Source organism: Zootoca vivipara, chromosome 14, assembly GCF_965207765.1.
Source record: "Zootoca vivipara chromosome 14, rZooViv2.hap1.1, whole genome shotgun sequence".
Lineage (NCBI taxonomy): Eukaryota > Metazoa > Chordata > Lepidosauria > Squamata > Lacertidae > Zootoca > Zootoca vivipara.
In genome coordinates, this window is record NC_142597.1 from 24,618,057 (window position 1) to 24,631,828 (window position 13,772).

Here is a 13,772-nt window from a genome sequence, read left to right on the forward strand (position 1 = left end):
TTTGACCCTTCAAATGTATCACTTCAGTAAAAAAAAAAAAAGCAAGGTAACTGACTTTTGCCTCAGGCTCCCACATTGAATCACTCTGTAGAGGAATGCAGCCTAGCAGGTAAATTAAGTGGCAAGAGGGGCATTAGCACAATAACTAAGTAGGATATTATGGTAATAGCAAAGGAAGATATAGTATAAATGAGCTATTTTAACAGAGCATCGCAAAAAGCAGTAGAAAATAAATGAAAGCCTATACACGCACCACAAAGTATATTTCTGAAAGGTAAGAATGTCAAAAAAGGAAAAGGGGAAAAAAGGAACAATATTCCTATAAATAGATAAAAGCACAGACTCCCAAACAAGCAATTTGAGCCCCTGCTGAATCAGAAGTTGATTCTGCTCAATTGAAAATCTGCTTCATAGCTGTTAATGATCCTCAGCTGACTTGAAATCAAAATGCTTCAAGGCATTGCTGATATGACTAGCAAAATTGTTCCAAAGCTAAGTTGGATCCATTTCAAATAAATATCTTGATCATATGTTAAAAGTAAACCAAATCAAACTCTCATTCTTCAGTCCTTTGAATGGCTTAACCTGGATTTAAGCTCCCTTGAATGCCATGGGACTTGCCTCCGATTTAAACCCACCGAGCAGAGGTAGCCAACGTACTGCCTTCCAAATGTTGCTGGACTCCAACTCCCATCATGCCCGGCTACCATGACCAATAGTCGGGGTGGTGGTAGTTGTAGTCCAACAACACTGGAAGCATCACCAGTTCCCCATCGTTGGTTTAGCATTTGCTCCCTAAAACATTTTTATAGTTGCTGCCTCAATTCATTGTTGACTAAAGAGGTGGTTTCTCTCTCTCTCTCCCTAGGTCAGGAGGTCAGGAGGTCCACTCTGGAGATATGACTTACCTGTTGGAGCTGCTAGCCCAGGAGATGAGCAAAATTTCCCTGGTGGGCAATTTTGACATTCCTGGATCTTCTTTAGCCTCTGTCTGGGTCCAAACGTCCCTGTGGGGCAGCTGTACTGTGTAGATTGCTGTGTTCCTGGTGGGCAGTAATAGCCATGTGGACAAGGGTAGACAGTGAAGTCACTGAGAGGCCCCTGCTGATTGTCACAGTAATAGCCTATAGAAGAAAATGGAGAAGGTATGACCATTAGATTTAATTTAAAGGGGAAATAAAGATGCATATGGCATACCATTTCCTCTGTAAGAGATGGAAATTTTGGATGAGTCTTAAGTAGGGATGTAGGAATGCAGCTATTTCCTTTCCTACCTGTATTGATCACAATCAGCACAGTTTCCATTCTGCTGCAATGCAGTTTCTGCCCAACACTAGGTTATTTGTCTCACTGCCTGCTATTTCATGTAATTAATGTAAGGCTTTTACGGTACATGAGTTGCAAAACTTACATTCATTTCAGTGCAAAAACAAACAAACAATGCAATGCAAACAAATCCACAACTATTTATGGTTTGTAGACTTAACACACACACCCAAACAACAATGGGAATGAATACTAATTGTATTTGCTTCGCAATTTTCCATTCCTGAACATAAACTACCGTAACATGAGTTTTGCAGCAATTTCTGCTTTCTTTCCCATTTTTGTTGGGATTCTCTGACACCCCTACACAGGAAAGATTGGATCTAAATGTATTATTATTATTATTATTATTATTATTATTATTATTATTATTATTAATTTGCATTCAGCTAAATTCTACTTAGGGTAGAACCACTAAGATTAATAAACTGAAGTCATTTGCAATAACATCAATGGGTCTACTCTGAATAGGACAAGTTATACAGCCAAAAAATGATAAAATAAAAAATATGGTGGGATGATAACTTAAAGAAGAATTGTTTAATATGTGAGCACCCCTGTTTGAATTCTTGTGAACAGAACTTAGGTGGGTGATGGGATGGTAATAAGGTAAAATTCAATAATTAGAACATAAAATAAATTACTAGTGGAAAAGGCCCCCACTTTTTTTGATTAGGATGCTTGCACTAAAGGAAAACATGTTGTTACTTTTCTTCGTATTCAGTCTAGAAACAACATAATTTCATTTCCTCTAAATGGCATCATGAAACTACTCAAAGCAGAACTACTGTAATTAATGGACCTGAGTTAATAATGTCCATTTTTTTAATGGGTCTACACTGAGTAAGATCAACATTGGCTACAACCCGCCGTTTGCACTGGCTTCGTATTGCCAGCTGCGCATGCATAGTTTTCACTGGGTGAACTTTGCCAGCTGTATCACGTAGGCTGTAGGGATGTTGGAGAACTCCCTTGAAAAAGGAAGCAGAAATAGCCATGTCTCATGTTCACCCAAGATCAGGAACAGAAATCAGGCAAGCAAATGAGAGCTGTAATGGTGCTATCACTATTTCTTTTAAGTCTGTGAACATCACATAAACAGTCACATTGTTTTCTGCATTGCTTTTGATGTTTCCTTTCCTTTGAAATGCCAATTCCAGATGGAAACAACTACCTCCTTCCATCCCTAGCTGTCTGCCAGGCTCCCCCTCCCCACCCACCCATTTCAAGCTCAACAACAACAGCTCCAGAAGGTTCTCCTGTGCTACTTCCTAAGAGTTCTTCACTATTACCCCGGGCTCATCCCTGATCCACTTTGGCAACTGTGGTTTACCTTCCCAGCATTCTCCGGTGGGGGCCTTCAGTCCGGATCCTTCACAGTAAAACCCAGAGGGACAGAGCTGGCACTCGGAAAGCATACTTTGCCCTAGATGATTGGAGAAGGTGCCAGTCGGGCAGAGGGTGGGGGCTGAAGACCCCACAGCTGCAAGAAGAAACATTGGAAGAGGGAGAAAGTGAGTGAAGCTGCGAGAAGAAAAGAGACCACAGGGTGGTCCAGCCCAAGAAACCTTGTTGCTGCTGATGAAAGACAAGATGGTGTCTCCTTTCTGTTCCAAATATAGAAGCAGACTTTGACACTGGTGATGGGATAGCATCCTCCCTTTCACACACACCCCTGGGGCAGCAGGGCGCTTTAGAGAAGGGCAGGAAAGGCCATGAGTAAACAAAGGGAAATGGTGGGGCGGCAGTACGGAGGGAGTTCAGGAGGAACATCTGGCCCCATTTTGCTGCCCCTCACCAGCACCTGCCACCTGAAGTGGTTGCCTCACTCTGCCTAATGCCAGGATTGGTCCTGTAAACAACTAACACAAGCACTCTCCATATCTCAAGCACCCCTTTCCAGATTTTCACATTACTTTCAGGCGATTTTTTTAAATAAAAGAAACCAACACATGGTAACTGTATCTATTACATTTATGACAGGACCCCTTCTTTCAAATTGCCCTATTGTATGGAATTATTTGGGTGAACAAGAGCTGCAATTTATTTTAATTTATTTTTGCAGCATGAAGTTTTTCTGCTCAGGGTCCCAACCACTTCAATGCTGCTTTGCTTCCCACCCAGTTTTCTGTCTCTAGGCAAGAGATACGCACGGCAGTAGGTGCCTTGAGGGCAGATGTTGCCTGTAATTTCATCCAGTGGCTTAGGAGAAGAGGCTCCACCTGTACAATAAAATCCAGCAGCGCATTCCCCACTTGGAGCCGACAGACCTGATGAAGAAGAATGGGAATGTGAGCGCAGGGACAGTTTTAACAGATGCTAATAATTCAAGAGAAGCTAATAGTAAAAGGTTATTTATTATTTGCATTATTATTATTAATAATAAGAGCATTTACATGTATACCCCATATTTCTTCAAAGGAGCTCAAACTGACTTACATCCTTTCCCCCTTTCCCCCTTCCCAATTTTATCCTCATGTCAACCCTGTTAAGCCTGAGAGGAAATGAATAGCCCCAGGTCACCCAGTGAAATGTCATGGTTGAGTGGGGATTTCAACCCTAGTCTTCCAGTTTTCCAGTAACGAGAGAGACTTTTGCTTATAGGTCTGTTTGGAATTATTTTTTATTTCTAAGAAGATGGATACGTGCTGGACTCGCACAAGATATTGTATGGAGTTATTTGGATGTATCATTGTTTATTTTTGTACCTGCTTTTGAAGCAAGTTCTGCAAGTAAGGTTTTTGAATCATTTATGGGTCTAGGCAATTTTCATTCCAAAAAAAGAGTCAGGTTTTTATGCATCCAGTTGCTTCCAGCTGCACAATATTAATATCCACTGAAGGCAACACTGAGCTAAATGGACCAATGGCCTCTTGATATAAGGCAGCTTCCTATGTCCCTGTACCCAAAAGGAATTGAGTGTTTTAGGATAGCAAACTGCACACAGGAAAGCCACCTGCAGCAAGCCACCTTCCCTCTCACTACTTACTTACCATATTCAGGCAAAATGGGCAAAGGGTTCCCCTTACCGGGTGCATTGCAATAAAAGCCTGGAGGGCAGAGAATGGGCTCAGGACTGCCTTCTGGGCAGTAGGACCCAGGAGAACATTTTGCTCCTGTCGCAGTGGCTGGGCAAAGGCAGTTGCCATTGGTGTAGTTATCCAGGTCAAAGGGCTGTGGGGTCCAGGCAGCTGAAATGCAGAACCAACCTAAGAGAGCAAAACAAACAAATGGAATTTGTGAGAAATGGAAGGAAATTATAAGTCAGAAGAGCAGGAGCAGGAGGAGTTAAGATTGATTGATTGATTGATTGCATTTATATCTCATTTGTTCCTCCAAGGAGCTTGAGGCTATATAGATAGCTTGAGGCTATATAGATAGCATCCTGCATCCCCATTTCATCTTCACAACAACCCCATGAGGTAGGACAGGTCAAGAGTGTGTGATTGGCCCACAGTTGCCCAGCAAGCTTTGCGGCTTAGTGGGGATTTAAGCCTAGGTCTCATACATCTTAGTAGGATGTTGGAACCACTACACCACACTGCCTCTCTTCATGAGGAGTGGGCTGTGTGGTTTAAGAGAGAACGGTGTCATCAGCACTATGCCTTTATCTCTGGTTTTGCCTAACAAAATGGGCCTGAAAACATATTCTAGAGGGTTGTTGGTGTTTTGAGTGAATATCCTCAAAGAATGTTAAACAGACACCTATGATGCTATAGCTCCTTGTGATCCCACCTCCTGCCCTCCCTTTAAATATCACCTCACCCACCCCTTTCTGTTAATTATGTTTGTTTGCACAGAGATGGAGAATCTGGTACTCTTCAGACATTGTTGGACTCCAACTCCCACCAGCCGCAGCTGCAGGAATGATGGGAGTTGTAGTCAAACAAATATCCAGAGGATATTTCACATTCCTGCTTTATCACAACCCAATAAGCCCTTATATCACACTAAAACTAAATCAAAGTACGTGTAGCTGAACTGAATTCAATGCATGTATGTTAGTTTCATCTCCTTCCTCTCCCTTTGTTCCTTCCCTTCTATCAAATGTTAAGATTGTCAGCCCCTCGGGGACAGGGAGCACACTGAAAGTGCTGGGATATGAGTAATAAATAAAAACTGTGATTTTTAAAAAATACTCCACTGTGTTGTTTTCACAAAGGAGCCAAGAGTGTCTAACTGCTTGTGTTTTGAATGTCAGTTTTGGTAAATTATAGAACAACTGGTTTCAGGGATCTTAGAAGGATGAGCCAGACAGCGATTCCTTCAGAGTTGGGAGGTGGACCCATTTCAGTTTTGAAATGTCAGGTCGACAGAGATGTGTTTCTGCTCAGATTCCTCCAACCTCACCTGCATCACACTTCCCAGACACCGTGGTTAAGTTTTCCTTCCCGCAGTAATGTCCGGGGAGACAAGGCAAGCAGCTGTCCAAACTTTGGGTCATGGGATCTGGGTTGTAATAACCTCGAGGGCAGGGAAACTCTGTCGCAAACTTGGTTCCTGAGAAGCATGACAAAAACAGAGGTGGTCATAACCAAATCATTCGGCAATGTGCCGTTCATGCTGTGTGTGTTTTTGGCCTACTGGTATACTTGTGTCTGGAATGCAGACAAGAACCCACAGGATGAAATTATCCTCTATACATTTGTTTTTTCAAAAAATCATGATAATCCTCACAGGCAGAAAATTAGCATGTCAGGAATATGACAGTGCTAGAAATCTTCTGCATGACACCCTAGTTTTCTACTTTTTTTGTCTGTCTAGAGGAGCATGCTGTGGTGTAAGCTGAAGCTCCCACTTATCCTATTTTAAAGATGACAGCCCTGTATTTCAAGGAATGTTCTATCCAGCCCAAGTCCAGCTTAAAGATAATCCAAAAACAGGGCAAACTTCAATACTTAGCACCTGCATAGCTGATCAAGGAGACACCCTTGAACACAGTCTTCTCCACTATGGTGAATTGCAAAGTAAGGTAAAGGTAAAGGTACCTCTGACCGTAAGGTCCAGTCACGGACGACTCTGGAGTTGCGCGCTCATCTCGCTCTATAGGCTGAGGTAGCCAGCGTTTGTCCACAGACAGTTTTTCCCGGTCATGTGGCCAGCATGACTAAGCTGCTTCTGGCGCAACAGAACACCGAAACCAGAGCAGGGCACTGAAACGCTGTTTACCTTCCCGCTGGAGTGGTACCTATTTATCTACTTGCACTTTGATGTGTTTTCGAACTGCTAGGCTGGCAGGAGCTGGGACTGAGCAAACGGAGCTCACCCCGTTGCAGGGATTCGAACCACCAACCAGCAAGCCCTAGGCTCAGTGGTTTAGACCACAGCACCACCAGCAATTATTTCTATATTTACATCTATACTGTACATATAAATCAGCACATGAAAATGTTATGCAGAACTGCATCTTCTTTTGATCTCCTTTTTTAAGCGATGCACTTCCCCAGGGAAAGGGGGGGGGGTTGATGCAAAAGTGGCCACCTTAAGTGGTATGTTCTAGACTTTGGTTTCACAAGCTGTGTTGTAATTTGGCAGCTCTCCAAACAATGCATCTTTGAGACAGTCAAAATTGGGATAGTCAAACGCAGCCATCCGCATCCACAAAAGCCATTTTAAATTGCTCTGCATGGTGACTGTCACATAAGGAGACTGGCTTTCAGCTGCATCGTTGATGCTGCCCCAGGTCTGATCCAGCTCCACCGAAAGGGACACAGTGTGAGTTCCTATCCAAACAAGCAAAGAATCCTGGCTCAGCCACCTTCTTTCTGGTACCTTGTACTGCTATGCTACTATCAGCAGATGGAGCTCATGTATCTGGATTTATTTTGAAGCTCTGCAAATTTGCTCATTCTTTTCCCTTGGGAAATCTGGTCGAGCTCTTAGCAAAAACACTTTTCCAGTTAACTTTTAAAAACCTTTGTTCTCTAAAGGGTATCTGAGCAGAGAGATTTCAGCACTGGCATTTAACCACCTTCTACTGTCTGGACCACAAAACGTCAGTCTCAGCAACATCTTGTTCTTGACAGCCATGACAGATCTCACCTTCAGGACAGTAGAAGCCAGGTGGGCATGGAAACTGACTGTAGTTGGTGATATTTTCAGGGCAGAAGTAACCAGCTGGGCACGAGAAGCAGCTCGCTTGCCCAGTGAGATTGTTGTAAGTTCCCGCAACACAAGGAAGTGGCTGGCTGGTCCCATCTGGACAAAAATGGCCCATGGGGCAAGGGCCTCCCTGATCTGAAAACCCTGCAAGAAGGAAGAGTAGAAAATCTATAGCTATGTTTCTAGTCCTCAAGCCTCTGGTAAAAAAAGAAGACACTTGAAACCAGAAACCAGCAGGGAAGTATAAGCCACACCCCTCAATTCCTTTTTTTATAGAATCATTGAATTGTACAGTTGGAAGAGAACCATCTAGTCCAACCCCCTGCAATGCAGGAAAATTTTGCTCATTGTGAGGCATGAACCCGTTGCCCTGAAATTAAGAGCCTCATGCTCTACCAACTGAGCTATCAAAGTGGTTTGTTTGTTTATTTCATGTCATGAAATGCACATACAGCTAAGGTTCCTAACAGTGCTGTCTGTGGGCTTAAGGGAAAGAGACTGAGTTCAATATCAGTCTCTCAAACAAACGATGAGTTCAATGGTGCCAACAGCTACAAGCACCTTATTCAGAGGGCAGAGTCTTGTTGAAAACCCCACCATTGTTTTGCAAGGGCACTCAGGGAATCTGCATTCTCAAGACACCCCTGACACACTCACCTGTGGGGGAAGGAGACATGGCCCCGGGCAGGCAGTAGTAGCCAGCAGAGCACGGCCCAGAAGGGACTGTGAGTCCAGCAGAGAGGCAGTAGCGGCCAGGTGGACATACTGTGCAGCTGGACTCAAGGGAGAGGTACAGCCTGAGAAAAGAAGTATGGTAATTTGCCACCAGGCCATCTACAAAGTGCTTGTGTCGATACACAAAGCCCAAAGCAAATGGGGCCCAAGATACCTTAAGGTCTGAGTCCTTATGTTCCACCTTGATCGGCAACACCCTGTGATGAGGCACTTCTGGGGATTCCCCCCCCCCCCCGCCCCTGAGGTTTGGTTGGCCTTGTCGAGAGACCAAGCTTTTAGTGAAGTATGTGGCACTCTCTGCCAATAGCAGCTTAGCATCCTGACTAGGGATGAATGAATCTGTCCATTTCAGTTTCTCTCTGTTTCTCATTTGTCCATCTTTCCCTTCGGTTCTCCCTATTTCTGCATCCATTTGCAGAATTTCTCTCTGTGAATTTCTCCGTGTGAAAATGTGTGTACGTTCCTCCCTAATGCACGCCTGACATGGACCTTTTTGCAAGCCATTTTCTCCATTGCAATGTAGTTTCATAATGACTTCTTCACTCATATATGCATTTCTGCAAACACTCTTTGGTCCCAGAACTGCAGCATGAAGTTTGAAGTGGTGCAAATTTCAAAGGACCTTTTTAATTTAAGAAATGCGCATTAAGTAGCTATGCATTACTAAGCACATCTTCTCCCCTACCTTTAGTCCTGGCACTGTGTATTTATTATACCTAGTTCAGCCAATACAGGGGCCCAGTACTGCCCATTACTCCTCTTTCTGCAGGAAGAAGCAGGGTCGGCCCTAATATTAGGCAGAATGAGGTAGTGGCCTCAGGTGGTAGATGCTTGTGTGTGTGTGTGTGTGTGTGTGTGTGTGTGTGTGTGTGTGTGTGTGTAGTGGAAGACAGAGCAGTGTGTACGCATCATAGCCTGCACTGGATCCCCAAAGGTAGAATTGTAGCGTCAGAAGGGGCCTCCAGCTTCCTCTAGTAGTCCAACCCCCTGCAACACAGAAATTACAGCTAACAAATCCAACCAACACCTTCCAAGCCAAGATATGGTGGAGGGTGCTGTCCCATTGCCAGTGCTGAAGTCAGATTCATCCACCAGTCCAGCTGGTTTCTGTACACAGAGTTAGAGTTGGGGTGCTGTGTCTCATACTCTGTCCCAGGGAGCGAAATGTTTTGGGCTAGTCCTAGGAAGGAGTCACTCTCCACCCCACAACCACACACAGTCTTCAAGGCTCATACCTGTCCGAGAAGGTGCCTGCAGGGCATGCCAGAGGGTACTTGGTTCCAGCTGGGCAAAAGTGTCCAGCTGGGCAAGGGCCTCCAGCACTCATGGGAGAAGTTCCATTTGGGTTTGGGCTGCTGGAGCCTGCAACAACAACATAAATCCAAGCCATGACGCAGCCGTAATGTGTAACTGGGACAGCTAAGTGGTCCATCTGGTTCAGAACTCTGGGCACAAAAGAGAATTCTAAGATCTGGGTGGGGTAAACATCTGAGGCATATTGTGTTAAGGACACTTTAGGATTGCCCATCACTGGCTTGGCTTTGGGGGCCCTCTGCCTTTGCTGATAAGGGGTGCCGACCTTAGCTAGTGGTACAGCATCTGTTTGCATGCAAAAGGTCCCAGGTCGAACCCTTGGCATCTCCAGATAAGGTTGGGAAAGACTCTCTGGAAAGCCACTGCCAGGTCGTGTGGATAATAATTAGAAGGACCAATTGGTTTCACATAGTATAAGGCTGCTTTCTGACCTCTTCACACTGGAGGTGCCCTTTAGGTTTGGCATGCACAACAGGGTGAATGCCAACATGGAGGAGCCACAGCGTGCTTGCCACATTCACATGCCCACGGCTCTCATAGCAAGGAGGAAGAATTCCTTCCAATCCTTTGCTGCGGGGCCACATGTGGAACCTGCAAATGAGCCCAGGAGTGGGGAGGGATCTGTCCCCTCCTGTCGTAAGGAACTTCCCTGCTTGGACTGTCTTTTGATTTGATTCGCTATGTTTGTTTATTGTTTGCAGATGCACTACGTTGTTGTATTTTGAATAAATATAGCATTTTTTCACCACATGGATCTTCTTCATGGCTGCGCTGGGTGGGGAGGGGGAAGTATAGACAGACGCCGACAGAACGATCAATACCTGAAGTGCAGAAGAAGCCTGGCAAGCAGGGGCCAGTGGGAGCAGGCAATCCCCATTCACCGCAAAACATCCCTGGGTGGAAACACAAGGAATCAGATAACCAGCTAGAACGACCTTCTACCACAGCACAATGAAACATGATCCTGTTGCTGCAGCAGAACAGGACATGCTTTGATATCATGTCTTGATTATGAGAGCCAGCGAGGAGATTCGTCTGCATATTATAAATAAATTGTGTTGGCAGCCCAGCTACAGGAGGAGGGCAGGGCAGGGGGAGTTGGCTTTTGCAAGAGGCACTGATAATAATAATAATAATAATAATAATAATAATAATAATAATAATAATAATTTATTTTCCCCCAGCCACTCCGGGCAGCTCCCAACAGAATATTAAAAACACGACAAAACACCAAACATTAAAAACTTCCCTAAACAGGGCTGCCTTCAGATGTCTTCTAAAAGTCAGATAGTTGTTTATTTCCTTGACATCTGATGGGAGGGCGTTCCACAGGGTGGGCACCACTACTGAGAGGGTCCTCTGCCTGGTTCCCTGTAACCTCACTTCTCGTAGGGAGGGAACCGCCAGAAGGCCCTCAAACAGAACAGCTGCAGCATCTGTTATTTTCCTGAAACAGTTCCTCACCTGCAGGACACAGCTGGCACCTCTCTGCTCGGTCACTACCAGGAGATGGGTTGTAAGTCCCAGGAGGGCATGGATGAGGAAAGGCTCCAGTCTTTGGTGGGCAGTAGAACCCAGGTGGACAGAGGAACCTTACGCCATTTTTACAATAAAGGCCAGCTGGGCATGGGAAGCACTCCTCCAGACCTGGGGAAAGAAAAGGAGAACTGAGTTGTTCCCTTGCTTTCTGCATTCTGTACTTTGAAATGACCTTCGTCTGCTCTGCCTACCCACAGAAAGGCACACACACAGGGACACACACACACACACACACACACACACACACACCTGTATTTCTCTCTGGATTGGCTGGTGCTAAAATGACAGGAAGGCTGGCTCTCAACTTGTGAGTCATATTCTCAAACTCGAAAATACAAATCCTGGGAGCTAGAAATGCTCCCCTCAAGCATGAGACAAACTTAAAAATGTGAGAATTCTTCTCCAGCTCAGATTTAATTGCCAGTGGCCTTAGGAAAATTTCGTTTCCCAGGGTTTTCTCGTGGCCTGGTGCCAGAGAGGGGAGAGATAGATACTTCCCTCCTTTCCTTTGCAGCTGCTAGTTGCTAGTGATGCTAAAGCTAGACCCTAAGTTAGATCAGAGGAGAAGGGGAAAGTATCTGGGAAATCAGTGGATGGGAGGAGAGAGTTATGAGGTGGGTAGGCCTTGAAAATAAGACAAGCTATTTTCTGATTTCTCAGTGAAATATCTTCAATATTATTTGAGCTAAAGGGAACTTGCTGGTCACTATTGACTGGAATTAGACTGGAATTTTGGCTCAGGTTCCCCCCAGCAATTTGGGTATGTACCGTATGTGTGAAAATAAACCATTCATGAAAATAGAGGGAAGTGGGAGAAATTTTGTGAGAGGCGTTTGGAGTTATGGGGAAAATGTTTGGCTCACTTAAATGAAGCAATGAGTTTATGTCTCCGATACTTTTAAACTTTAGTAAAAGTATTGCATGCTCACCTACTTAAAGTTTAAAAGTTAGAAAACGAATCTCACCGTTTCCTTTGAGTAAGATGAGCAAAATCCTTTATGCATACATATCCCCCCAAAACATTCTATTATTTCTTCTTCCTCCCCCCCCCCATGAGCAGAATTAACCCACCTTTTTGTGGGTGAACAAATGATCCCCTGAAAATGCAGGTGAAAATTCAGCTCACTGACAACTCCTACAAGCCATGTCTGATGGACACACAGAGAGAGACACCATGCCAAACTCGCACTCCTCACCAGTTATTGGGCTGTATTCCCCATCTGGGCATGGAGATGGCATTGATGAGCCTGCAGGGCAGAAATGGTTTTCGGGGCACAGGTCTCCAGTTGCCCTGTCTGCTGGCCTGGAAGTTCGAGTCCCACCCCTGCAATAGAAGCCTGGAAGTAGAGGGGAAGTAGGTTATATTAAACTGCAGGAAGAAACAAAAGAGAATCTGCAGAAGAACATAAGAAGAGTCCTGTTTGATCAGGCCTGTGGCCCATCTAGTCCAAATTGCTGTTCTCACAGTGACCAACTAGATGCCTGAGGGAACTGGCAAGCAGGACCCGAGCACAAGAGCTCTCCCCCCTCCTGTGGCCTCCAGCAAATGGAATTCAGAAGCATTATTGCCTACAGTAGCCATCATGGCTAGTAGCGATCAATAGCCTTCTCCAAGAATTTATCTAATCCTCTTTTAATGCCAATATAGGTTGGTGGCCATCATTGATTCCTGTGGGGATGAGTTCCATACTTTAACTCTGTGCTGCACCAGTAAACACATGTCGGCCCAGTTTGTACATAATGGGTATCGTGCACCTGCTTAGCAAGAATGAGCAGGTGCACAATACCCATAGGGGAAATTGCAGGTGCTTCATTCCTCCCTTGGTCATGCTGCAGGACTAACTACAGGCAAGCCATAGTTCACCTTAGCATTACATGCAAATCTGGGTTTGGGTTTTGTCTCACTCCATATTAACCATAAACTGCAAAGCAGTGATTTTGCTTAGCACAGGGGTAGGAAACCTCAGGCCCAGGGGCCAAATGTAGCCCTGGCCCCAGATCTCTCTTCCTGGACCCCAGGACTCTCCTCTGAAGAGGAGGAGTAGGAGTAGGAGTAGGAGTTTGGATTTGATATCCCACCTTATCACTACCCGAAGGAGTCTCAAAGTGGCTAACATTCTCCTTTCCCTTCCTCTCCCACAACAAACACTCTGTGAAGTGAGTGGGGCTGGGAGACTTCAGAGAAGTGTGACTAGACCAAGGTCACCCAGCAGCTGCAGGTGGAGAAGCGGAGACATGAACCTGGTTCACCATATTACGAGTCTACCACTCTTAACCACTACACCACACTCTAGTCTGGGTCATACCCCTCATTGAGTACTTTTGCCCCTTTGAAAGTGTCATTGAACTGTGATTAATGTCTCTTGCATGCCTGGGTAGAGTATGGTGCTTGCAGAGATGGAATGTCGTCTATGGTAGAAAAGTGAGGGTTGCCCCAACTGCTACTTTCATGTGGCCCCCAGACAGTTGCTTTGAAGGGAATGTGTCCCTTGGGCTGAAAAAGGGTCATAACTCTGCTGTTTTAGTGTTACCTGTGAAGGAGGCCGGTAAATTGAGGTTTAGCCCTGAGGGCCAGTTCACACACACATGCTCACCATAACTACTTATGGTCCAGTGTCATAGATATTTTTGTGGGCACTGCTTGCTACAAACATGGAAGGAAACAGAGTATAGGCTGTTGCATGCATTGTGCAGAAATTAAAATGTTAAGTTCTGCTATATGACTTTACTACTTTGTAAGTGGCTTTGGGTCACCT

At 45.0% G+C, this 13,772-nt stretch overlaps 1 protein-coding gene across 1 annotated transcript in view; it reads right to left on the reverse strand.

Moving 5' to 3' along the window:
• Positions 1-13,772, reverse strand: part of LOC118097274 (uncharacterized) — a 148,925-nt gene that overhangs the window by 79,631 nt on the left and 55,522 nt on the right. The window contains exons 21-31 of the mRNA XM_088658187.1: positions 12,213-12,353; positions 10,942-11,124; positions 10,299-10,370; positions 9,399-9,525; positions 8,086-8,225; positions 7,369-7,572; positions 5,677-5,826; positions 4,356-4,535; positions 3,480-3,596; positions 2,660-2,809; positions 909-1,124 (exon numbers count right to left, since the gene is read on the reverse strand). Coding sequence (XP_088514313.1) covers positions 909-1,124; positions 2,660-2,809; positions 3,480-3,596; positions 4,356-4,535; positions 5,677-5,826; positions 7,369-7,572; positions 8,086-8,225; positions 9,399-9,525; positions 10,299-10,370; positions 10,942-11,124; positions 12,213-12,353 — 1,680 coding nt within the window. The remainder of the gene's footprint in view (positions 1-908; positions 1,125-2,659; positions 2,810-3,479; positions 3,597-4,355; positions 4,536-5,676; positions 5,827-7,368; positions 7,573-8,085; positions 8,226-9,398; positions 9,526-10,298; positions 10,371-10,941; positions 11,125-12,212; positions 12,354-13,772) is intronic.